Below are 27,681 nucleotides of genomic sequence, written 5' to 3' on the forward strand. Positions count from 1 at the left end.
GTGCTGTGCTGCTGTTGTTAATAGGGGCTGTGTCCACTACTTCAAAGTCCATAGGGGCTGGCTGGACTGTGTTGTGCAGTCAGTTCTCCATAGGGGCTGTGTCCACTCCAAAGTCCTGTGCAGTGGCCCAGTCCTAAAGAGGTGCTGTAGTGTTGTCCAGGGGGTGCTCTGTCCATCAGGGGTGCTCCTCCCAAGTGATAAAAAAATAATATATTTTCTGTGTTTGTGAATTGTGTGCGCAGTAGCCGCACGTGCATCAACAAAGTAGTGCCAAGCGTGCGCCTGTGTCATAAGTAAAGGGCCGGCTGGCTTGACCGTTAAAGGGTGCTGTAACCCCCGAAAGTACACTCCAGTCCAAACCAAAAAAAAATTATTTTCTGTGTTTGTGAATTGTGTGCGCAGTAGCCACACGTGCATCAACAAAGTAGTGCCAAGCGTGCGCCTGTGTCATAAGTAAAGGGCCGGCTGGCTTGACCGTTAAGGGTGCTGTAACCCCCGAAAGTACACTCCAGTCCAAACCAAAAAAAAAATTATTTTCTGTGTTTGTGAATTGTGTGCGCAGTAGCCGCACGTGCATCAACAAAGTAGTGCCAAGCGTGCGCCTGTGTCATAAGTAAAGGGCCGGCTGGCTTGACCGTTAAGGGTGCTGTAACCCCCGAAAGTACACTCCAGTCCAAACCAAAAAAAAAATTATTTTCTGTGTTTGTGAATTGTGTGCGCAGTAGCCGCACGTGCATCAACAAAGTAGTGCCAAGCGTGCGCCTGTGTCATAAGTAAAGGGCCGGCTGGCTTGACCGTTAAAGGGTGCTGTAACCCCCAAAGTACACTCCAGTCCAAACCAAAAAAAAAATTATTTTCTGTGTTTGTGAATTGTGTGCGCAGTAGCCGCACGTGCATCAACAAAGTAGTGCCAAGCGTGCGCCTGTGTCATAAGTAAAGGGCCGGCTGGCTTGACCGTTAAGGGTGCTGTAACCCCCGAAAGTACACTCCAGTCCAAACCAAAAAAAAAATTATTTTCTGTGTTTGTGAATTGTGTGCGCAGTAGCCGCACGTGCATCAACAAAGTAGTGCCAAGCGTGCGCCTGTGTCATAAGTAAAGGGCCGGCTGGCTTGACCGTTAAAGGGTGCTGTGACCCCCAAAGTACACTCCAGTCCAAACCAAAAAAAAAATTATTTTCTGTGTTTGTGAATTGTGTGAGCAGTAGCCGCACGTGCATCAACAAAGTAGTGCCAAGCGTGCGCCTGTGTCATAAGTAAAGGGCCGGCTGGCTTGACCGTTAAGGGTGCTGTAACCCCCGAAAGTACACTCCAGTCCAAACCAAAAAAAAAATTATTTTCTGTGTTTGTGAATTGTGTGCGCAGTTGCCGCACGTGCATCAACAAAGTAGTGCCAAGCGTGCGCCTGTGTCATAAGTAAAGGGCCGGCTGGCTTGACCGTTAAAGGGTGCTGTAACCCCCAAAGTACACTCCAGTCCAAACCAAAAAAAAATTATTTTCTGTGTTTGTGAATTGTGTGCGCAGTAGCCGCACGTGCATCAACAAAGTAGTGCCAAGCGTGCGCCTGTGTCATAAGTAAAGGGCCGGCTGGCTTGACCGTTAAAGGGTGCTGTAACCCCCGAAAGTACACTCCAGTCCAAACCAAAAAAAAATTATTTTCTGTGTTTGTGAATTGTGTGCGCAGTAGCCGCACGTGCATCAACAAAGTAGTGCCAAGCGTGCGCCTGTGTCATAAGTAAAGGGCCGGCTGGCTTGACCGTTAAAGGGTGCTGTAACCCCCGAAAGTACACTCCAGTCCAAACCAAAAAAAAATTATTTTCTGTGTTTGTGAATTGTGTGCGCAGTAGCCGCACGTGCATCAACAAAGTAGTGCCAAGCGTGCGCCTGTGTCATAAGTAAAGGGCCGGCTGGCTTGACCGTTAAAGGGTGCTGTAACCCCCGAAAGTACACTCCAGTACAAACCAAAAAAAAATTATTTTCTGTGTTTGTGAATTGTGTGCGCAGTAGCCGCACGTGCATCAACAAAGTAGTGCCAAGCGTGCGCCTGTGTCATAAGTAAAGGGCCGGCTGGCTTGACCGTTAAAGGGTGCTGTAACCCCCAAAGTACACTCCAGTCCAAACCAAAAAAAAATTATTTTCTGTGTTTGTGAATTGTGTGCGCAGTAGCCGCACGTGCATCAACAAAGTAGTGCCAAGCGTGCGCCTGTGTCATAAGTAAAGGGCCGGCTGGCTTGACCGTTAAAGGGTGCTGTAACCCCCGAAAGTACACTCCAGTCCAAACCAAAAAAAAATTATTTTCTGTGTTTGTGAATTGTGTGCGCAGTAGCCGCACGTGCATCAACAAAGTAGTGCCAAGCGTGCGCCTGTGTCATAAGTAAAGGGCCGGCTGGCTTGACCGTTAAGGGTGCTGTAACCCCCGAAAGTACACTCCAGTCCAAACCAAAAAAAAAATTATTTTCTGTGTTTGTGAATTGTGTGCGCAGTAGCCGCACGTGCATCAACAAAGTAGTGCCAAGCGTGCGCCTGTGTCATAAGTAAAGGGCCGGCTGGCTTGACCGTTAAAGGGTGCTGTAACCCCCAAAGTACACTCCAGTCCAAACCAAAAAAAAATTATTTTCTGTGTTTGTGAATTGTGTGCGCAGTAGCCGCACGTGCATCAACAAAGTAGTGCCAAGCGTGCGCCTGTGTCATAAGTAAAGGGCCGGCTGGCTTGACTGTTAAAGGGTGCTGTAACCCCCGAAAGTACACTCCAGTCCAAACCAAAAAAAAATTATTTTCTGTGTTTGTGAATTGTGTGCGCAGTAGCCGCACGTGCATCAACAAAGTAGTGCCAAGCGTGCGCCTGTGTCATAAGTAAAGGGCCGGCTGGCTTGACCGTTAAAGGGTGCTGTAACCCCCGAAAGTACACTCCAGTACAAACCAAAAAAAAATTATTTTCTGTGTTTGTGAATTGTGTGCGCAGTAGCCGCACGTGCATCAACAAAGTAGTGCCAAGCGTGCGCCTGTGTCATAAGTAAAGGGCCGGCTGGCTTGACCGTTAAAGGGTGCTGTAACCCCCAAAGTACACTCCAGTCCAAACCAAAAAAAAATTATTTTCTGTGTTTGTGAATTGTGTGCGCAGTAGCCGCACGTGCATCAACAAAGTAGTGCCAAGCGTGCGCCTGTGTCATAAGTAAAGGGCCGGCTGGCTTGACCGTTAAAGGGTGCTGTAACCCCCGAAAGTACACTCCAGTCCAAACCAAAAAAAAATTATTTTCTGTGTTTGTGAATTGTGTGCGCAGTAGCCGCACGTGCATCAACAAAGTAGTGCCAAGCGTGCGCCTGTGTCATAAGTAAAGGGCCGGCTGGCTTGACCGTTAAGGGTGCTGTAACCCCCGAAAGTACACTCCAGTCCAAACCAAAAAAAAATTATTTTCTGTGTTTGTGAATTGTGTGCGCAGTAGCCGCACGTGCATCAACAAAGTAGTGCCAAGAGTGCGCCTGTGTCATAAGTAAAGGGCCGGCTGGCTTGACCGTTAAAGGGTGCTGTAACCCCCAAAAGTACACTCCAGTCCAAACCAAAAAAAATTATTTTCTGTGTTTGTGAATTGTGTGCGCAGTAGCCGCACGTGCATCAACAAAGTAGTGCCAAGCGTGCGCCTGTGTCATAAGTAAAGGGCCGGCTGGCTTGACCGTTAAAGGGTGCTGTAACCCCCGAAAGTACACTCCAGTCCAAACCAAAAAAAAATTATTTTCTGTGTTTGTGAATTGTGTGCGCAGTAGCCGCACGTGCATCAACAAAGTAGTGCCAAGCGTGCGCCTGTGTCATAAGTAAAGGGCCGGCTGGCTTGACCGTTAAAGGGTGCTGTAACCCCCGAAAGTACACTCCAGTCCAAACCAAAAAAAAATTATTTTCTGTGTTTGTGAATTGTGTGCGCAGTAGCCGCACGTGCATCAACAAAGTAGTGCCAAGCGTGCGCCTGTGTCATAAGTAAAGGGCCGGCTGGCTTGACCGTTAAAGGGTGCTGTAACCCCCAAAGTACACTCCAGTCCAAACCAAAAAAAAAATTATTTTCTGTGTTTGTGAATTGTGTGCGCAGTAGCCGCACGTGCATCAACAAAGTAGTGCCAAGAGTGCGCCTGTGTCATAAGTAAAGGGCCGGCTGGCTTGACCGTTAAAGGGTGCTGTAACCCACAAAGTACACTCCAGTCCAAACCAAAAAAAAAATTATTTTCTGTGTTTAGCCGCACGTATATATCAAATCGATATAACATAAATGGAGGACCAAACTTTCTCCGATAAAAATAAAATAGAGAAAGATCAAGAACCACTTCCTCCTAGTGCTGAAGCTGCTGCCACTAGTCATGACATAGACGATAACATGCCATCAACGTCGTCTGCCAAGGCCGATGCCCAATGTCATAGTAGAGGGCACATACAATCCCAAATGGCAAAGTTCAGGAAAATGACCTTGAAAAAGACATTTAAATCAGCTGAAGAGAAACGTAAACTTGCCAATATGCCATTTACGACACGGAGTGGCAAGGAACGGCTAAGGTCGATCCCTAGTATGTTCATGACTAGTGGTTCAGCTTCACATGACGATGGAAGCCCTCCTCCCACTAAAAAAATCAAAAGAGTTAAGCTGGCAAAAGCACAGCGAAGAACTGTGCTTTCTAAGAAGATATCACAAATCCCCAAGGAGAGTCCAAGTGTGGTGGTGGTTGCGATGCCTGACCTTCCCAGCACTGGACGGGAAGAGGTGGCTCTTTCCACCATTTGCACGCCCCCTGCAAGTGCTGAAAGGAGCACCCACAGTCCACTTGCTGATATGCAAATTGAAGATGTCACTGTTGAAGTACAACAGGATGAGGATACTGGTGTAGCTGGCGCTGAGGAGGAAGTTGGCGAGGAGGATTCTGATGGTGATGTGGTTTGTTTAAATCAGGCTCCGGGGGAGACAGTTGTTGTCCGTGGGATGAAAAAGCCCATCACGGTCATGCCTGGGCAGAAGACCAAACATTCCACCTCTTTGGTCTGGCAATATTTCTATCCAAATCCGGACAACAACTGTCTTGCCATATGTACCATATGTAAAGGTGAAATAAGTAGGGGTAGGGACGTCAACCACCTAGGAACATCCTCCCTTATACGGCACCTGCAGCGCGTTCATAAAAAGTTACTGTCAAGTTCAGAAACTTTGGCTAAGACCGTAAGCAGTCCAGGGACACCTAAATCCCGTTGTCCTGTTGTATCCAAGCGCCTGCAAACCACACCGTCAACTCCCTCCTCGTCAATTTCCTCCTTAGTCAGGATCGGAAGTAGTCCTGCAGGCCATGTCACTGGCATGACTGACTCTCCTATCCGGGATTCCTCTGGAGGATCCTGCATTGCTACGTCTACTGCTGCCGCTGCTGCTGTTGCTGCTGCTGGGAGTCGTTCATCATCCCAGAGAGGAAGTAGGAACACCACTACTTTTACTAAACAATTGACCCTCCAACAGTCCTTAGCGAGGAGGATGAAGTACGACAGCAGTCATCCTGAAGCAAAACGTATAACTGAGGCCTTGACTGCTATGTTGGTGTTAGACGTGCGTCCGGTATCCGCCATTAGTGCAGTGGGATTTAGACAATTGATGGAGGTAGTGTGTCCCCGGTTCCAAATCCCGTCTAGATTCCACTTCACTAGGCAGGCGATACCGAGACTGTACAGAAACGTCAGAAAAAGTGTCCTCAGTGTCCTGAAAAATGCCGTTGTACACAATGTCCACTTAACCACGGACATGTGGACAAGTGGAACAGGGCAGACTAAGGACTATATGACTGTGACAGCCCACTGGGTAGATGTATCACCTTACGCAGCAACAGCAGCGTCACCAGTAGCAGCATCTCAGAAACGCCAGCTCGTTACAAGGCAGGCTACGCTGTGTATCACCGGTTTCAGTAAGAGGCACACCGCCGACAACCTCTTAGAGAAACTGAGGGAAATCATCGCCCAGTGGCTTACCCCACTTAGACTCTCCTGGGGATTTGTGATATCTGACAACGCCACCAATATTGTGCGGGCATTACATCTGGGCAAATTCCAGCACGTCCCATGTTTTGCTCACACAATAAACTTGGTGGTGCAGAATTTTCTGAAAAGCGACAGGGGCGTGCAGGAGACGCTTTGGGTGGCCTGAAAAATTTCTGGCCACTTTCGCCATTCAGCGACTGCGTGCCGAAGACTGGAGCGCCAGCAAACACTCTTGAACCTGCCCCGCCATCACCTGAAGCAAGAGGTTGTGACGCGGTGGAACTCAACCCTCTATATGCTTCAGAGGATGGAGGAGCAGCAAAAGGCCATACAAGCCTATACATCCACCTATGACATAGGCAAAGGAGGGGGTATGCACCTGACTCAAGCGCAGTGGAGAATGATTTCCGTGTTGTGCAAGGTTCTCCAGCCCTTCGAACTTGCCACACGTGAAGTCAGTTCAGACACAGCCAGCTTGAGTCAGGTCATTCCCCTCATCAGGCTTTTGCAGAAGCAGCTGGAGAAAGTGAAGGAGGAGCTAAGACGGAGCGATTCCGCTCGGCATGTGGGACTTGTGGATGAAGCCCTTCATTCGCTTTGCCAGGATTCCAGGGTGGTCAATCTGTTGAAATCAGACCACTACATTTTGGCCACCGTGCTTGATCCTAGGTTTAAAGCCTATGTGGTGTCTCTCTTTCCGGCCGACACAAGCCTGCAGAGGTGCAAAGACCTGCTGGTGAACACACTGTCAGCTGAAGCGGAACGTGACACGTCAACGGCTCCTTCTTCATTTTCTCCCGCAACTGGGGCTGCCAGGAAAAAACTTAGGTATCCTAAGCAACCCGCTGGCGGTGATGCAGGGCAGGCAGGACCAAGTTTGGACATCTGGTCCGGACTGAAGGACCTGGCAACAATTTCTGACATGTCTACTGTCACTGCATATGATACTGTCACCATTGACAGAATGGTGGAGGATTACATCGGTGACAGCATCCAAGTAGGCATGTCAGACAGTCCATACCTGTACTGGCAGGAAAAAGAGGCAATTTGGAGGCCCCTGTACAAGCTGGCTCTATTTCACCTGAGTTGCCCCCCCTCCAGTGTGTACTCCGAAACAGTGTTTAGTGCAGCCGGGAACCTTGTCAGCGAAAGGCGTAGGAGGTTGCTTCCACAGAATGTGGAGAAGATGATGTTCATCAAAATGAATTATCAGCTCTTCCAGGGAGACCAGCCTCCAGAAGGTACAGAGGGACCTGTGGTGGTGGATTCAAGTGGGGACGAGTTAATACTTTGTGAGGATGAGGATGTACACACTGAAGAGGGTGAGGAATCGGTGGATGAGGAGGATGAGGATGACATCTTGCCTCCGTAGAGCCAGTTTGTGCAGGGACACATTAATTGCCAGCTTGTTTTGTGGGGGCCCAAACGAACCAATCATTTCAGCCACAGTTGTGTGGCAGACCCTGGCGCTGAAATGATTGATTTGTTAAAGTGTGCATGTCCTGTTTATACAACATAAGGGTGGGTGGGAGGGCCCAAGGACAATTCCATCTTGCACTTCTTTTTTTTCTTTGCATTATGTACAGTTTGGGGCCTAGTTTTTCTAACTGCCATCCTGTCTGCCACTGCAGTGTCACTCCTAGATGGGTCACGTGTTTGTGCCGCCCACTCGTGTCGCTTAGCATAGTCATCCAGCTACCTCGGTGCAACCTTTTGGACATGAAAACACTATTGTGAGGTGTGAGGTGTTCAGAATAGACTGGAAATGAGTGGAAATTAAGGTTATTGAGGTTAATAATAGCATAGGAGCAGAGAAACCAACAAATTCTGTGATTTTAGCTGTTTTTATGCTTTTTTTCAAAAAAATACAGATCCAAAACACAAAACCCAGAACCCAAAACACGGAAGGGTGGTTTTGGCAAAACCAATCCAGATCCAAAACACGAAGAAAGATCCAGATCCAAAACCAAAACACAAAAAGTGGCCGGTGCACACCCCTAATTAAAAGTACTTTGCCGAAGAGGGAGAGTGTTAATTCACCTGTTTGGCGAATTGCTTTTTTTTTATTTTGTATGTTGGAACCGACAGCCAGGGACAGTGCTATGCATGCGGTAAAGAGAGCTGCAGCTGTAAAAATCGATAGCTACTGTACAGCTGTCAGAACGATCAGTACCACTGACCGTTCATACATCTGCCTGCACATCGGCTTTCTTATCCTGCTCGCTTCCCTGCATTACTACAGGCAGGAAAACCATAACTGCAGCACTTAACATGCACAGTTACCGTTTTGCCCCCTATCGTCCCTTCATATACCTCCCCCCAATATCTTATACCCAAATACTGACACTCCACTGTTCAGTTCTCTATTTTAACCCCAGTGCATTCCTCCTATGTTTCTAATGCAGAGTCTCAATTGTGCCCCAAAAATGCAGTTTGTTTTCTATAAATAAGCCACAGGTGCGGTTATATGCAAAGTGATAACTATCTTACTGGTGGGCAATAGTATCATAAGTGCCTGGTTTATGCCGAGGACAAGTCATATACATTTACGCTCCACTTGAACTATTTATTTTATTTGCAACAATTGTGGCATTCACTAGGAAATGGTCCAGACACAGGAGGGTGACCTGCTCTCCCGGGAATCCAGAGTATTCCCTCTAACTCCAGAGTCTCCTGGACGTTCAGGGAAGTATACTGTAACTCAGCTGGTCATAAGTGCACAATGCGTCTCAGCTGGCATAGCTACGGATGCACAGGTGTACATATGCCAAAAGTAGCTGTGGGGAAAAAGTGCTGGTTAGAGGTTGGGGGAAAGTTTGTAGAACAGCACATTCTTTCCAATACGTGGTAATGAGATCATTTTGTCATGTGCAGTAGTTGTTTTACACTGTTTTGCATTCGGAGAAATGTGTACATATATGTAACAATAGTGGGTGCAGGAGGTGCTGTTGCTATGGAGCCAGGAGGCTTAGATGTTGCCTCTAGTTTTGAAGTGTTCGGGTGACAGTTACTTGTTACTGTGCGGAATATCCCCCCTGTTTGCAGATGCTCTCCCTCTAGATGTATCTGCAATTTCTAAGGCCATTTCTATATGTTGCAATATGGCCCACAAAGTTCTAGTTATTAGGTATATTCCACTTGTAATATTTAAAAAGAGATAAAGTAGTCTCTGTTACCTGGCATCCCAGAGCTGCCCGTAGAAACGCCAACACTGTGGGAGATGCAGGTGCGGCTCCTGTTACAATCATCCTAACTCGTCCCCCAAGACTGGCCTGTACAGAAGGATAAAAGAAAGTTTAATACAGTATTCTGACCATAATACAAGCGTTTCCACAACCAAATCTATCCTGATGTCCCATATAAATCATTGTGAAGTCAGTCAGATGACAGCTAGAATGTTAAAACTTCATGTATCTAGTGGCAAATGTGTAAGTTATCAATAATTCACACAGAGCTTCACACATGTAATAAAAACCGTACGGATGTCGCCTTTCTCTCCTGACATATGCTATAAATACAGCTAAGCCAAGCAGTAAATTAAGAACAAAATAAATTAAGTGGTAATAGTTTGGACTTTAAGGTGATGTTTCACTCTTTCCACTGTTAATAATCAGATGTACAGTATCAACAACCCCAGTTGGGAACAGATTGATTTTGCAGAAGCAGTTCCATGAACCCTGAAGTGATGGTGCACACACCTAAAGTAGCATTGGGGGTTCTCACTTTGTGTAGTTCGCAGCTGACCCTAAATAACTTTTATTATTAGTTTGTGAAGTAAAGACACGTTCTGCTGCAGTGTACAAATAATGACTATTGAACCACAATAATGAATAATGCAGGGAGATTTAGTGTAATAACAGTCACTAAATAATACAGCACCACAATTATGCTGTGCTGAAAAAATATATATAATTTTTTGGATTATGTTTTGTTGTTATTCCTAAATATATGTACACAAATATATAACAGAGTACTTCTCTTAAAAAGGAAAATGCAATCCCTATACCAGAACTTCAATACAGGTTGAGTCTCCTATATCCAAAATGCTTGGGACCAGGGGTATTTTGGAAATCGGAAAATTCTGTATTTTGGAATATTTACATACCATAATGAGATATTTTGGGAATGGGTCCCAAATCTAAGCACAGAATGAATTTATGTTTTATGTACACCTTATACACACATCCTGAAGGTAATTTTATACTATATTTTTAATAATTTTCTGGCTCAAAGTTTGTGTACATACATGAAATTAATTTATCTTTCATATACACCTTATACACAAAGCCTGAAGGTAATTTTATACAATATTTTTAATACTATAATTTTGTGCCTTAAATAAAGTTTGTATTCTTTGAACCATCAAAAAGCAAAGGTTTCACTATCTCAGTCCTGCTAAAATAAAATTCAGTATTTCGGAATATTTGGATATGGAAAACTCAACCTGTATTTATTAGGTTCTTTGAATCCAGTTGTATAAATGTCATAAGGTCTATTTAAATTATGTTTTCAGTACACAAACTTCACGTGAATTAATCTTTGGGGTGGGCGAGACAGCAGAGGACACTCTTGAATAGATAATTTAATAAATGGTGCACAGTCTAATATCCATGGACCTTATTTATGAAACACATTAAATCATAGTTATCTACGCTTCCAGAGTGTCCGCAAGACTCCCACACAGGCATGCTAGGCTTCCGGATAGTGGGGGAGTGAGTGATGGATGAGGAGCATGTACACTACGTAGACAAAAGTGATTGGACACTGACAGCAAATAGATCAACAAGATTTTATTGACATCAGTACTTTGTAGGTCCACAATGTGCAGTGATTACTGCAGACACCCTTCTTGGCAAACTGTCCACAAGTTCTCGGATCACAGCAGGCGGTATGTTTTGCCATTCCACCTTAAGTACAGTGACCTACTGTGACACTGAATAAGGTCAAGTCTGCCTAGAACGCACCCATCTCGCTCCAATTCATCCCAGAGGTTCTCAGTGGGTTAAGATCTGGACTCTGAGCTGGCCAGTCCATCCGGGTTACCGAATTTTCCAGCATCGCCCTGGAAACATGACATGTGGTTTTGTCGTCCTGATAAAAACATTTGTTATTTCCATAGAACTGCAAGTGCATGGGCCTCCCACTAAGTGTCCTTGCTGAAACCGCCACATTAGTGGCCATTTGGAACTTGTGTGCAATGGTATACATTTAGCTCATGCGGGGGGTGTCCAATCACTTTTTCTTACAAAGTATATAGGGGGGCCAATCCTGGGTCGTTTTTTCAAACCCCGGGATTGGGTTGTTCAATGGGGCAGGGGGGCGAGTAAATGGGCGGACAGGCGTGGAGCTGCGCAGCGTGTCCTTCGACGTCACGTTAAGCACAGCAGGGGGACGGGGCAGCGTCTGAGCAAGTGCTCAGCGCTGCCTGGCATAAAAAAACAACTAAAGAGCACGAAAAAACTCTGCGCTCACTAATCCCTAAATGCAGGAATTGGACGCTCCAATCACGGGTTTCAAATCCCGGCAATATTAGGCCAAAATGGCGGGATCCTGACGATCCGGGATTAGCGTCCCTAACAGTGTATAACACTGACTAGAGACCTGAAAAGGTGACTGATGGAAAAAAGAGTTCTGTAGAAGTGTGCGGTGGTGGGGCACTATGCAGTGTAAGCATAGATGGGGAGCAATGAATGAAATTATAGCAAGGATTTTTTTCTTTATTGTGGGGAGTGACTGGGGTATTGAGTGCTCCTCGGTAAGGACATATTTGTCTACTCTTCTGGAATATCAGGAAGCCTTATGGACTACTGGGGAGGCAGGCAAACCTCTTGTCTCCCGCTGTGCCTTCTAGATCTTTTTTTTTTTATGTTGCCCAAACAACATTTATCACAATGATTTTTTTACTTTGCTCTATTTATTCAGTAACTCATCAAGTAGTGCGGCAGTAATTTCACTGCTCTTTTGCTGCTTTTCTAGCACTGTCATTATTATAACTTTTACAATAAAATGAAAATGATGTTAACTTTAGCCCTGCTACACAATACAGTCACTGGCGGCAACACCCCGGTACACAAACCTCCTCGGACACATAACAAACATCTTTCCTGCACAATATCATTCTACATACTGAAACTAAGGGGCCTATGTATTAATAATTGAGGCAGTGCCTCGAATATCATTCCGTATCGCAACAGACTTCTTCATTTCTAACAAAACTATCCCCTCTGTGACCTACAATTAACTCGCAGGGACAGAGTTTGTGAGAACCGCTGTGTTTGCAAGTTACATCCCGGCCACATCAGAGCAGTATTTCATATTTTCTTAAGACTCTGACTGAGAATCTGACACTGCACATGCGCAGAGTGTCTATTTCCAGAAACCAGACAGGAGATGGCTTGTAAGATAAACCGGTAACGCCATCTGAGAATTATGTAGTAAACCAACAGGGGCCAAACTCCAAAAAAACAAAGCTTTTTGGAGTTTTGTACATAAGACAGACTTGCCTACTCTCCAGGGACAGTGGATCATTACATGTTCCGACCTGAATCTCGTCATCGTAGTCCCGCTCCTCGCATTACAATGATAGTAATTTCGGCTATGATAGTAGACGGACGTTTGTAAAGATGGTCACTTCAAAAGGATAAGGGCTTTGGTGTAAAGATTGTCCAATGTCTACTATCAATCTACAAAGGGTAAGTTCACATACATATTTTATCACTCTGTACATTTTTCATACATATTGAGTCAAATCCTCTTGAACACTTATTAGTGACAGTTAAGACACGTCTGAGCGACCTGTTCTATTGTACACTATATTGAGGAATCCTGTTGAAGGATTCTTGCTGTTCCTGGCTGCATACTTAATCAGCCATCCCTCAAGATAATCTTTGTGCAGGACTTCTCTCTTCATCCAAAATTAAATTTAAGCATCGGGCAAACTAATCCTGCAAACTGCAGTCCCCATTAATCACAATGAGGAGTGCAGGCTGGGCAAAGCCACAATATTTAACGCCATCTTTACTGACATTAACTGTGCTAACCCTATGGGGAGAGCATTGCCGGAGACTGAGGGATCGTCTGATACCTGTCCAGCATGCCGGATGCTCCTCTCCTTCCCTCTGTCACAAATAGGTTCTGCACATCTGCAAGGTCAGAACTGGAAATAAAGTGAAAGTAGTCACGTTTTCATTAAAAAAGTAAAAAAAAGTATTTATTATCGTTGAGATATACGGCAATAAAAATATATATATATATATATTGTGGCCCACTGCCATTAATGATAAAGAGACCTCACAATCTCATCATTTACCTTATAAAAGTACCTTTTATTGATGACCAGTTAGAGAGTTATCTTTTCTGAACAAAAGAATCTGTAGTATTTGTTTATTCTTAAATTGACAATATGGACTGTAGTTGTTCAGGAAATACTTACAATAACTTGATGGTATCCTAATATAGGAAAAAAGGGGGGGATGGGCTGCACATCCTAATTACAACATAATAAGAGGTGCTACCATGCTGAGACCTGTAGTTCTATTGCAGAAAAAAGGGGGGAAGCTGATGCACACTCTAAGTACTAAGAATAATAAATATAAAAAATATATATAATAAACTATCAATTAACATGGTGTTATATAGAGGTTCTTAGTACATGTTTGTCCAAAGATAGCTAGCCCAGGAGAAGGGGTCTCACACCTTCAAGTGTACTTTAACCACTTGCCTGCCTGGCACAGTCGTATCAGATACGACCACACCAGGCAGGGCTTTCCCTAACATGGTCATATCTGATACGACCAGTCAGAAATACCCACTGGGCGGCTGTGGGAAGCCCTTCTCCTGGGCTAGCACTCCTCCTACCTGCCCCAGGTGATTATAATTAGTATGGGTAATTGCATTGCAGTACACACATGTAATGAGCACTATTACAGGTAAGTCCTAGATACATTTATACAATGTGTCAGTATTAGGGATGTTAGGGACCCACCTGATGAGGTCACCGTGACGTGGTAGGTGGGCAAACATCTTTGGCCAAATATGTACTAAGAACCTCTATAGAAAACCATGTTAATTGATAGTTTGTTATATATAGTTTTGATATTTACTATTCTTAGTACTTAGAGTGTGCATCAGCTTCCCCCCTTTTATCTGCATTAGTATCCTAATATCACTGTAAAAAAATGTAGTTTCTTCAGAAAGGCGCACAGTTCTGCCTGATTGTTACATTATAGATTTACATTTAATATGCAATCTTCATTTTTATTAAGCAGCCTTCATTCCTAGAGAACAGACTGGTTACACTATGTACATTTTGTAATTATTTATTGATTAACCGACTGGCTGAGAGGACAGGGAATAAATGACAAATTCTCTGCTGCTTAAATTATTTACTAAGGCTTTAGCAACAAATGAGATTTTAAAACCTAGAAAACCTGAATTTAATTTCAAACTAGTTTAACATTAGTCATACTATATATCGATCTGGTCAGGCAAACTCTAAGCAGGAGAAGTAGCCTCTCTAGTGTCATGGTGGGACAATGGAGAACATTGAGATTTCAGTTAGTCAGCCGCATTCGGTATGAAATCCCGGCTGCCGCATGGTCGGCAGTTCGATTCCCGGCAGTGGCAGCCCGACAAAAGAGGAGAACCCGGCAGCGGAAGCCCGACAGCGCTGGAGATCCCGATCGTCCCTAAGGTAAGTAAAAACTAACCTAACCAATCCCCCTAACCCTCCTTAAGGGTGCCTAACCCTATCCTCCCCCCCAAGTGCCTAACCCTAACCTCCCCCCTCTAAGTGCCTAACCCTCCCCGCTGCCTAAACCTAAGTCCCCCCAGGGGTGCCTAACCCTAACCCTCCCTCCCCCTAGCCTAACCCTAACCCTCCTGGGGGGGTGCCTAACCCCCCTCTAAGTGCCTAACCCTAACCTTCCCCGCTGCCTAAACCTAAGTCCCACGGGGGGGTGCCTAACCCTATGTCCCCCCCGGGGGTGCCTAACCCTAATCCTCCCTCCCCCTAGCCTAACCCTAACCCTCCCGGGGGGGTGCCTAACCCTAAGTCCCCCTCGGGTGCCCTAAACCTATCGCGGCTGTCGGCTCGCGGCGCCCGGCGTCGGGAAAATGGCAGGCGTCTAGATTTTAGACTCCTGTCATTTAACCCTAGGCGGGTTAGAGGAATCGGGAAGCCGGTGGTCGGTATTGCGGCCGCCGGCTTCCTAAACGTATCCCAGTCAGCCTTACGATCCACAGGCATTATCCTTACTGATGTTTTCTTATTCATCTCTGCTTCAGTGATTTATATGAGCCAAGGCGAGGCGGCTGCTTGTGTACAGATCATAACTCTTAATGTAAAAAATGGACCTACGGATGGTACACATGAGCCGCCTATACAACAGATTACTGGAAATGGACAGGAGATTACTGGACATGTTCTGCATTTTCCATTCCTTTTATTATGAAACACATCTTTACAAAAAAATGTTTTTAAAAACTGGAGCCTGCGTTGCCCAAGAGACTGTAGATTGTAGATCCCAGACAGAATGGGATAATTTATGGGTTTTTATGCATGGGAACCACGGGCCTGATTCAGTACGGATCGCAAGAGTGCACACGCACGCACCCGGCCACTGTGAAATTATGCAAATTAATGCGGTTGCAGCACTATACCAAGACGCCTACCACTGTATAAAGCTGTGGACTTTGCAAAAATACGACTCAGCCCTGTCTTGTGTACAAAGACGCCCACCGCCGATGTCTCAAATCCATCACTAAGTACAAAAGATGGAACATCGGTCGCACCAGTGTACTTCTGAGCAGCCCTATAATGTTTTGAATCTCCGTCTCAACTAACACGCCTGGGCCAGTCCAAATGCAAACGAATTTGCAATGGCTGACTAGGACACACCTATAAAATGGCAACACGCCTGCGTTTTTGTAGCCACCCCCCGTTACCTCATCCTGTCACTCTCTTTGTGAATAAATCCCTAATCAATTACTGCATGTGCGCAATGCGACTGTGACACATGTGCAGTGGCAAAAAACTGCTCCACTTTGTCCGACATTGCATCCACCTCTGAATCAGGCCCTTTGTCATTAATTATACGTATGTGTTTCATTCACCTTATTCTCATAAAAAAATCCATGCCAGTCTTGATTATGACTTCTGAAACCATCAGCTAATAGTAGACAGTGAAGGCCATATATAAAAATAATACATTCCCGCTAAACATCAGGGGTGTATCTAGGGGTCCGAGTGCCCCTGGCAAAGTAAGGCACTGGCGCCCCCCTCAAATGATTCAATGAATGCTCCCACAGGAAATAAAATAATACAAATTGATTCGTTGCCCCCACAGCAAGAAAAATAAAAACAAACCTTGATTCCCCCCATCCCCCTACGGAAGACTTAGTGACCTCACCTGCTGGGCTATCACAGATCGCTGTAGAGCCAATGGCAGTAGACCAGCCTCCAGTCACTTCAGAAAGTACAGACCAGTGATTGTCTCCCTCCAGAGAGTCTAGACCAGGCCAGTGGGTTGGAACTTGGCCCCACTTCCTCCTCAGCCCTCAGCCCCTCATCACTGTCCTCAGCTCCTCGTCACCATTTTCAGCCGTCATCACCATCCTCAGCCCCTCATCACCATCCTCAGTCCCTCATTACCTCCCTCAGCCCCTCATCACCTGCCTCAGTTCCCACCACCTTCTTCAATACCATCACCTTCATCAGGCCACATCACTTTCCTCAGCCCACATCACCTACCTCGCACACATTACATTCCTCAACCCCATCACCATCCAGCCCCATCACCTTCCTTAGCCAGCCCCTATCACCTTCTCAGCCCTAAGGCCCATCACCTTCCTCAGCCAGCACCATCAGCCCTCATCGCCATCCTCGCACCTCCCTCAGCCTCTCATTACTATCCTCAGCACCCATCACCTACCTCAGCCCTCATCTCTATCCTTAGCACCTTCCTCATCCAACCCCCATCACCATCCTCAGCACCTCCCTAAGCCTCTCATCACCTCAGGCCCCATCACCTTCCTTAGTCCCAATCATCTTCCTCAGCCCCCATCACCATCCAGCCCCCATCATCTACGTCAGTACCCATCACCGCCCTCAGCCCCCGTCATCTTTCTCAGCCAGCCCCTATCACCCCATCACAGACAGATCCCAAATTCCCTGGCCTGAATCCTCACGCTGCTGTACACCGTACTTCTGTGCTCACCCCCGCAGGTCCCGACGCCGCAGTCAGCAGTGCACCATGTGACCTGACCGCGCCCTGACTCCTACTGCTACATTAGCATGTGTCTTCTCCTCTATTCTCTGTCACAGCACGCATGGTGTGACGTCACACACCACTAAGGGGTCAGTCACGCTACCGCCCGGGCCACCCATCGCTGCCAGATCCAGGCTGATTCTGTCACTCTGTAGTGATTGTGACAGACTCAGTGTGTATGTGTATACTAAGCGCCAGGCAGCCGGGAAATCAGTGGGGCGGGCAGCGGGAATCGGCATGCCCACAAAGGGATGGAACTGCCCGTGGGTGGCGGCACCCCCTCTCATCCGGCGCCCCTGGCGAGTGCCAAAGGAAGATATGCCCCTGCTAAACATATCCATTTTCACACCTAGTGTGTACCCTCCACTATATGTATAGCATTCCATTGAACACCATTACTGAAAAGTCCTTGAATGCCCCAAGATGTTTGGAAGCCTTAATACCAAAATATATGTATTTTCTTAGACAAAGTTTAAAATAATCAGATTCATGTCCACATTTAATAATAGCATGATGGTATTAGGTGCAAAATACAGACAAAAAGCAGAATGCAATAGGAAACTGATTAGGAATGATAGTTTTACAAAGCAACCATTATTTTGTATTAATGTTCTGAGAGGCATGGATGGGACCAACATTGTAAGGGTGTGCTGGTTCCTGTGGTGCTATTTGGAGTTCTCTGGGGTACTAATTTAGTTGGGTCCCGATTTAGATATGTTAATGTTTGTGCGATTATCATGTGGCATAACAGTATGCAATTATATGACCCAAAGTGGGTGCTATTATCAGTTAGCATTAAGAACACCGGTACAGTGACGCCTTGTCGTGGCCTGGTGCTTAAACACAGTATCTCTGGAAATGTATGCAACAAAGATCTCTAAATTTCTATTATGTATTATTTAAATCGTATTACTGGACGTTTGCAGTGTGCTGGGGGAACATTTTTTAAATTTTGTCTAGTCTTAATTAATTGAAAAATAGATATACACCTGGGCCACTCCCGCGACAGGGTCCCTATGCAAAGCAATACAACTAGAACACCTCAAATAAGAAAATGTTGGCAGAAGCGATTTCATCATGGACCAAGTAGCTAGTATTTTATATACGGGACACAAATATAATAAAGTTGCTGGGGAGACGGAGTTTCTCTACAGAAAATCTTTATATTCATACTCTGCAAGATCCCATATTTCCTACGGAGTTGTCCTTATGCTGGGCACACACTATACAATTATCGGGACAATCTGCCAGATCTCGTATTGTCTCGATAATTGTACTGTGTGTGTGGCTGACCAATGTTAAAATATCGATTGGTTGGGCATGCCGGATCGTCTAGCATGCCTGTCCGATGCAATATTCTGTAAGTTAAATGTCGGCCGCATCGGGCAGTGTATGCCCAGCCAGCTGCAGCCAACTACCATACATTTCCTTCGCAGGGAAGGAATGGGGAAATGTCGGAGCGCAGGTATCGGGGCCAATACACTGAGATATCTCACAGTGTATGCCTGTGATATCTGCAGGCTGTCAGATAAAGGGGTCTATTTACTAAGCAGTGTTAGGAGACAAAGCAGTGTTTAGGAGACAGAGTGAAAAGTGATAAGGTGCCAGCCAATCAGCTCCTAACTGCCATCTCACAGGCTGTGTTTGAAAAATGACAGTTGGGAGCTGATTGGCTGGCACCTTATCACTTTTCACTCTGTCTCCTAACACTGCTTAGTAAATAGACCCCAAAATGTCTGCCAGTCTGACAGGCATTTTATCTGGAAATATATGCCCAGCATTAGTAATTAATTAGTAATTAACTGGTTTACAAAGATGGCAACTTTGCTAACTCTATCTAGCTCCTTCTGAATAGTTAAAAAGATTATCATACCTAACAAATGAAATTTCCAGCTCACAAATGGGTTAGAGAATAACAAAAACTAAATCAACAGACAGCAGCATTAAAGTTGAAGCATTGTACCATTTAAGGTGTCCAACATCTCTTTAAGGCTGCTTGGTTTATTAACCCCTTCCAAGCTTGAGACAAGTGGAATTCATCCTCAGCACTGCAAAGGTTCAAAGGGTTGTAGGGGGTATGGCCTAAAAATCTCCCCATACAGATACTATCACTCAGACCTGGATGGGGGAGAGGCTTGATGACATTATGCCTCATCTGTCCAGACAAAACACTATCGACATTTTCAAAAGCCAGGACATGGGGGAGAGAGCATTAAATGTGACCAGCACTCATCGGGGCCAGCTGTGACTTATTGGTAGCTGGTCCCATAGGTAGGTATGCATCCTGATGGCTGACCCTTCCAAAGGGAAATCCACCTTACTACACAAGCAGCACGGAACAGCCCATAGCTGATCAATCTCTCCCCTTCTTCCTCTTGAAGTAGATACATTAACACATTAAAACACAGTAAACGAATTTGAAACTCAGACGCAAGCTATTTATATAGTTCTAACCATGAACTCAGTAACAGGCAGCATCGGAAACACTATTAGTGGATTGTTATAAGTCAGTATTACAGAACACTGCTAAAGCAAATGCTCTGAGAGCAAATCTAACCTACTGTATGCCTAGACTACAATGATTGTTTTGCAAAGGAAACAAAATAGTGTTTTGACATTTCACATTTGCTATAAGTGATCAAATTATGTAAAACTCTATAAGAGTTCTTTCATTCATTGTACTTTATCCGCAGTGCAAATGTAAGCATTTTTTTTCCAGTTAAATACAGTTTTAGTCATCATAGCGATCACTGATCTATATGACCAATAAGTTAAAACCATACTGTCTTTTCCCTCTTGGGTACACCAAAAGTGCCAGCACATACTGTAGTCATACTAATCACTAGTACTAGTTGTCATGATTTGTTTTTGTGAATAGTTTTCACTGTTTTTATTCTGTAAGTTAGGTGAACATTTAAAAATGAAGGATGTGTGTGTGTACTGTATGTGTGTGTGTGTATATATATATATATATATATATATATATATATATATATATATACAGGTTGAGTATCCCATATCCAAATATTCCGAAATACGGAATATTCCGAAATACGGAATATTTTTAGCATGACTGAGATAGTGAAAACTTTGATTTTTGATGGTTCAATGTACACAAACTTTTTAAGAATAAAATGACCTATAGGCTGTGTGTATAAGGTGTATATGACACATAAATAAATTTCATGTATGTACACAAACTTTGTTTGAGCCACAAAATTATTGAAAATATTGTATAAAATTACCTGCAGGCTGTGTGTATAAGGTGTATATAATAAATCATAAATGCATTCTGTGTTTAGATTTGAGCCCTATACCTTAGACATTTTAATATAATATGCAATTATTCCAAAATACGGAATATTCCGATATCCAAAATACCCCTGGTCCCGAGCATTTTGGATATGGGAGACTCAACCTGTATACACATATATATATACACACACACCAGGGAACTTGAACGGACTTATCACACAGAAAACATGATCTAGCTTCCGAGCATGAGTCTGTTGGAGTGCCGCTTGTTCCCTGGTATATCTTCTTTTATGCAGTGCACCTTGGCTGTTGCTATCAGTATTGGAGTGTCATTCCGTATTGTATATACACAGGGCAGAACTATGGGAGACAATGGAGGCACCTGCCGCCGGGCTCCAGCTCTGAAGGGGCACCTCCTCCATTGTTCACAACATATTCACCCCACTTAGGGCTATAACTATGTACCCAGAGTTTACCGTCACGGCTGCCCAAACCCTGGCACCCCTTCCCGGCACCTGAGAAGCCACCATACACTAGTGGAGAGCTCCATGTCAGACCATCAGCTGCTGCCTTTGTCTATATATAGCCCGTCTGCATGCAAATTGCTACACTACAGTATCATCGGCTGTGACGGGGGGGGGGGGGGGGGGCACAAAATTATAACTTGCCTCCGGGCGTCGGGGATGAACTTACGCCACTGTATATACAGTATATTTATATTTATTCACAGTATTATACAGCAATAATTTTGATCCTCTCTGCTTGCTCAATATACTGTATGGAAGTTAACAGCGTGCTCTCTATCTGTACTGTATGCTGGTCACTAGGATCCTGCCATCTTCGTGCTTGGGGTACACTTGTTTCAAATAATGTTTAATGGCTGATGATCTCCAACCAGTAACACCCTATAGTAAAGAAAGTGTTGAGAATTGCAGAGATGGAGGATGTTCTAATCCAGATCATTAGTAAACTTAGGGGTCACCTCTATTGATGAGGTAGGTCATCTAATTTTCAAAACGGTATCCCCTGTTGGGGTATAATTCCTACATATTTTACACATTTCATTCAAACTTGTAGAAAAATACAGCATTATAAATTTGCAGATTTTAAAGTGCAGATTTTATTTTAAAAACATATGTGTAGAGCCCAGATATTTGCTATTTGTAAAGGTCTATTAATGCTAAAGCAAGAATCACAAAGTATTTATTGCTAGTGGTTAGAAAAAAATATACACAATTGCACTTAGGGCCTGATTCAGAGCCGGACGCTATTTGCGCTCGCTCGTTCAGAAAAAGGGGCCGGCTATTTAAATTGAGCGCTCGCTCTTTGCGGTCTGTTGACGCCTCTATGTCTGAGCGAGCGAACGAAACATGCGCTCGCTATTTTGTAAAGACGCCCCCTGGCCGCTCGCATCATACGTCATCTCCGCTATTTATTTGATTAATCGAGTACATCGAAAGGCGTATGAACTGCTCGCAGTGCTTGTGGTAGGATTTTCCTACCGCAATCATGCGAACAGTTCAGGCTAAGACACAACCAAGTGACGTGATCGATGACGCTGCTTTGTTAATTATGCACACCCTTAAAACGCCCGTTTTGACCGTTTGGCACGCCTGCGTTCGGATCACCACTCCCCGTTTTCAAGCACCTTCCCCTGTTACCACCCACAAACGCCTCATCCTGTCACACAAATTAGCAGGCACTCGCTATTTTGCGAGCGCTCGATTTCCGAGAGCAATGACTGGTTGGCGCATTCGCATTACGACCCATACGTATGCGCAGATGTGCGAACATCGCTCGGAGCGAATGAGCGGCCGCTTACGAGCGGCTCTGAATCAGGCCCTTAGTTAATTTCTTGCTATTTCCATAAAAAAGCACTTTTTTGACCATTTTGGATAAATTGTCTTTAGTGTGAGGAGAAATAGGCAAACTAAGGATATTTACTAGAAGTTCAAAGTCTTCTTGTAAAATAATTACCGATATTAATGTTGGAATGTGACCTGTGCAAAAAGGGACAAAATAGGCTCAGCGGTGAAAGGGTTAACAATTTGCTACAAAATAATGTACAGCCGGCACTTTATAACTGTAAAATATGATTATGGTGCATTATGAAAAACTGAAGGATTAAAAAATTCTGCCCTGTAAATTTAGTCCTGATGGTAATAAGTAAAAAACCCCAAAACTGTAACTTTGCCATCGCCGTTAGGGTACCTGGACTTTATTGAAGAGTAGTTTGTCCCACAGGCTGTTATTTCGAATGACTCCTCGCCGTACTTCAGCTTCCTTCCTTCGAGATGCAAATTCAAGAATCCATCGCTTAATGGGTGTATTTGCTTGGCTAAAGATCTAAAACAGAGTAATAGAAAAAAATAATTCTAAAAACAGACACTTCCAATTACATGAATACAAAGACAATTGCTCCTCATACAGTGCCTCAGTGTAGGAGTACATTCAGATTGAGGGCAAGATGTACTAAACGCTGTAATGTGGTAAAACCCTCGATAATGCAGTTTTCTGGGATTTTACCGCATACCCCATATGTTCTAAGCACTGGTGCTTCGTCCCGATGGGTATCGCCATTTTCAGGTGGCATTACCCAATAGAAGCCTGTGGACTTCTTTTTGGGACGCTACCCCGCAGAGGGATCACTCCCATCACCCCCCTGCATCCTCCTGCGCATGCGCAGCAGGACAGCAGAAGGACTTCTGGGTGTTAAATCCAGAAGTCCCTCCTTCCAGGGGCACGGAATGGACAGCTCTTATCAGGAGTGCTGTCCTTTGTGATATTCTAAGTACATACTGCGGTAATCAACCACGATATGTACCCGATGAGAAGCGGGATATACCGCATCGCGAATGCGATGCTTACTACATCCCGCCCTGAAGGTGCAAATAGGTGTAGTGTAAAAGATCGACAGACCTTTTAACTGTTGACTATTTGACATTGTCGACCATCTGGTGTAAACCTATTGTTTGTCTATCTAGACACTAGATCCTCCACCCGGATATCGGTGCAATTTGGAAAATCCATATTGTACCGGGGTGTGTGTGGGAGAAGGTTAAAACATTCAGACAGAGTTGTAGTTGGGCTGGAGAGTCCTGTCACAACTCTAAGGGGTATATTTACTAAAGTGAGAGTTTATAGAAATGGAGATGTTGCCCTTAGCACCCAAATAGATTCTGCTTAACATTTAACTAGCACCTTCTAGAAGATAATAGCTGGAATCTGATTGGTTGCTCTGGGCAACATCTCCACTTCTAAAAACTCTCACTTTAGTAAATTTACCCCTAAGTCACAGTGATACATAATAGCTACTAAGCATTTGTGTGCTACATGGAAACAAAGCTAATAATTTCCCTATATGCAGAAAAAATTGTATTTTGGCAGTCGCCTACCTGTGACTTATGAAAATGTTGCTACAGTCCTTTCCTGGTGCACATCCATGCGTATGAATTTGCAAGGACTGGGACACCCACTTGCAATATTCATAGACACTGTAATACCGCCTGCTGCATCTTTAGATGCCGCCATCGAAACTCGCACCCGCTCTATGGCAAGTGCAGATTTACCGTCTGAGTATGGCCTCCAAAGTGAACAATTGAGCGTCTGAGTATGTAACCAGTTCAGTGACATGCCCACAATAAGCCCATAACACGACCATAAGATGGACAATCTCCTTGCATTTGTTTAGCCACCTGACGGCCACCGCCCATGAACGCGCAGCACTTTTCCAAGACATCGCTGGTTCCATGCGTTTCAATCGCAACAGCACCGTTTGGTGTAATGCATGCGCCTTAGACTCTTGGATTGGTGAATGTGTTTCGGCACCTTTCCATTCCAAAGAAAGAGGCGTTGCTATTATCTTTCATAAAAGACTGTAATACTCCATTCAGAACAAGTATTTGGATCCTGGAGGTAGGTTCATACTCTTAGATAGATGTCACTATTGGTACTGCGCCTTCACCCTGGTTAGTGCCTAGGAACCCAACTTACCTAACCATGATTTCTATACTACTATCTCTGCACTGCTGTTGCAAAGGCCTACTCCTGATTTAATAGTGGGAGTGGACTTTAACACTGTTGATAACCCTCATCTTGATAAATCATCCCAATCCCTTTTTTACTACTCTTCCCAATGGGAAAACAATCTTCTCCTGAGAAGCAGATGCAATATGTCTGATCCCTGCTGTCTGCTCAATCCCTATGACCGCTCCTACATATTTCACTTACCTGTCCACCACACATTCTCCAGGACTGATTATATATTATTGGCTAATAACTTATTTTCTAGACTTTGTTCAATGGCCATTCATGATATTATCATATCTGACCATATCTGGTCTCTGTGACACTTGGGGGTCTATGTACTAAGCAGTGATAAGAGACAGAGTGAAAAGTGATAAGTCTGTGACAAGTGGCAGCCAATCAGCTCCCAACTGCCATCTCACAGGTTGTGTTTGAAAAATGACAGTTGGGAGCTGATTGGCTGGCACCTTATCACTTCCTTATCACTTTTCACTCTGTCTCTTATCACTGCTTAGTACATAGACCCCTTGGTATGGATATGGTGCGGGTCCTCCTTCTTGGAGGTTTCCGTCGTAACTTTCCTCCTTCTTGGAGGTTCCATCGTAACTTCTTGGAGGTTTCCGTCGTAACTTTCTCAGCCTGATACTTTTTAGGATACTTTGAGCATTCTTTGGCTTGACTATGTGGATGATAATCTGTCCCTGTGGAATGATCCTATCCTATTTTGGGTCCCGAGAGGCCACATATTTTCCTACCAGGCCAAGCGTCAGAGAGAATACAGTATAAAGAGAAATACTCCCCCGAAAACATTGCTATGTCCACCGCGTAGGGGTGGCCATGAACCATAGATGGTTTAGCAAACATGAATGGTCTGTGGTCAATGGTCAGTATTTTCACTATTGATGGCCAGCCACCAATACTATAATATTGATTGCTGAGCCCGATGATGAATCACAAATGTGTTTTGCATGTGCACGGATGCAGACTACACATGTGCAAAGCACAAACAGTCAATGGCTCACTGTAGATTTCTCAAAAACTGTTTAAACTGACATACTGTCTATGTGTAGAACTCAGGATAATATATCAGATGTATCTGTATGATAATAGATATGATAATGACATCTGCATAGATTGAATTTCTATTTTTCTGAAGATAATAACCTTCTCAAGAGCTTTAGCACTTCATTCATGCATGAATATCACATCTGAGCTCAGCAGCCAACATTAATATTTATGGTTATAAATTTAAGTGTTAGACTGTTAATACATAATAATTTGGGGAGCACGAGAAAATTGATTGAAACAGTTACTTGCAAAATGTGCTAGACACCTAAAGCAAGAACAGATTATCTATCAAGCTAATTTGGATAAGCTTAGTGAGTCATATAGTAGAAGGGCCTTGGTATTTATGCGACCAGATGTCCAGTATCAGGATAATTTGTTATTGTGTTGTTTTTTTACCATTAATGTATATCTGCCACCTCTCTTGCTGGAGGGACTTATATATGTTCAGATGTTAGCTACAGAACCCTACTGTACAGTGGTTTTAAAAAGTATTCAGTCACATTGTAATTTTTCACATTTTATTTTCTTATAATTGCTTGTGAGAGGTCTTGTAGTTGGTTAGTGCATTTCCAAAGATTCATCATGAAGATCATCTGAAAAAAGGTTATTGAAAAGCACAAGTCTGGGAAAGGCTATAAGAAGGTTTCCAATACTTGTTACATCCTTCACAGCACTATCAAGTCAATCATAAAGCAAATGAGAGAACATAGTATAAGGGGAAATTCATCTTTAACAGTTCATCTTCCAAAATGGAAAATCAATATGAGAAATGCACTTGTAGACCAGGCCTGAACAATGTGATCCTCTTAACATGCTGTGAAACTTCAAGTCACAGCAAGCTCTTGTTCCTGTCAAGGTATAATGGGGCTTATAGTTTCACCTGTAGTAGACCATCTATAGATAGCATTAGCCTGTTGTAGCCTATGGGCTACACTCAAAATTTTTTCGGGAGAGAGATGCCTCTGCTGCCCATACACACATACGTCACCAGACATTGGCGAATGCGCAGCTGGCCGAAACAGAGTTAAGTGATCGCGGACGCCCTGTCCCAGCAACTCAGTAATAATACATTTAGGCGAATAAGGATTCCTTCTTGCTGCGAATTGCGGCTATAAGATATCCTTATCATCCGAGGCTGGCCGCATCTATTAATAAATATGGCCTAAAGTCTTTAATGGCAGAGATGGGAAAAGCTGTTCACCCTCACAAGTTGGCAAAAAAACATTGTTGAAGAACATAAAAATTAGCTTCAGTTTGTAGGACAGCAAGTGGGAAATCCACGCACTGAGTGGGCAAATATTCTACCATATAAAGGGGATGATTCAATTCAGCGGGAATTGAATATCACCGGGAAGGAGCTCCCTGAGCTATTCAACTCAGCACTCTGTTTAGTCCAACTAATGATTTCTTCCTCAGTAGGGTGCGTGTAGAAATCCGACCAAGGTGTCGGCCGCGAGGATGTTTTCCATTAACTGCCTCGCGGCCAGCACTTTATTCGGAGAATGCCCGGTTCTTGCCACTAAACACCCAGGCATTCTCCGACTTAAGTACTTCCCGTCGGAGTAAACATTGCAGTAAATTGAATAGCTCACGGAGCTACCTCCTGGCGCTATTCTACTCCCGTTGAATTGAATCACCCCCAATGTTTGGTGTCAGCCTAAAGCTGGATACACTCTAATACCACTTTCAGACATACGACCTGGGAATTACCCTGCTCAGACCTGGGATTTTCTCCTGTGCAGAATCCAGGGTTTTTGGTCGAGACCCCCTTTCACACAACCCCTTTCAGAAATATAGATGAAGCTGCCATTAACATCCAATTAGCTTCTAGCTATCATTTTACAGAATATCATACATGATAGCTAGGTGCTGATTGGTTGCTATGGTTTGCTAAATCTCCAGAAGGAAAAACACCCAGAGCACACAGCACTATGCACATTATAGTGGTATCCATACAAACACTGCAGGAACAATGAGGAGAAATTGCTGTAACCAACTGAGCAAAGCCAGAAGGCAGATACCCATATGGACTCACTGCTATCTACTAAGGGGCATATTCAATTAGACGCGAAA

General features: G+C 44.3%; 1 protein-coding gene across 3 annotated transcripts in view; it reads right to left on the minus strand.

The window, feature by feature from the left end:
- Positions 1-27,681, minus strand: part of ACSL6 (acyl-CoA synthetase long chain family member 6) — a 247,181-nt gene that overhangs the window by 35,557 nt on the left and 183,943 nt on the right. For all 3 annotated transcript variants that reach the window (XM_088446003.1, XM_088446002.1, XM_088446001.1), the window contains 2 exons: positions 22,726-22,860; positions 9,169-9,264 (listed from right to left, as the gene is read on the minus strand). In XM_088446003.1, the coding sequence (XP_088302129.1) occupies positions 9,169-9,264; positions 22,726-22,860 (231 nt within the window). The remainder of the gene's footprint in view (positions 1-9,168; positions 9,265-22,725; positions 22,861-27,681) is intronic.

The sequence above is a fragment of the Taudactylus pleione genome, unplaced genomic scaffold (assembly GCF_031769625.1).
Source record: "Taudactylus pleione unplaced genomic scaffold, aTauple2 ptg000392l, whole genome shotgun sequence".
In the NCBI taxonomy this organism is placed as follows: domain Eukaryota; kingdom Metazoa; phylum Chordata; class Amphibia; order Anura; family Myobatrachidae; genus Taudactylus; species Taudactylus pleione.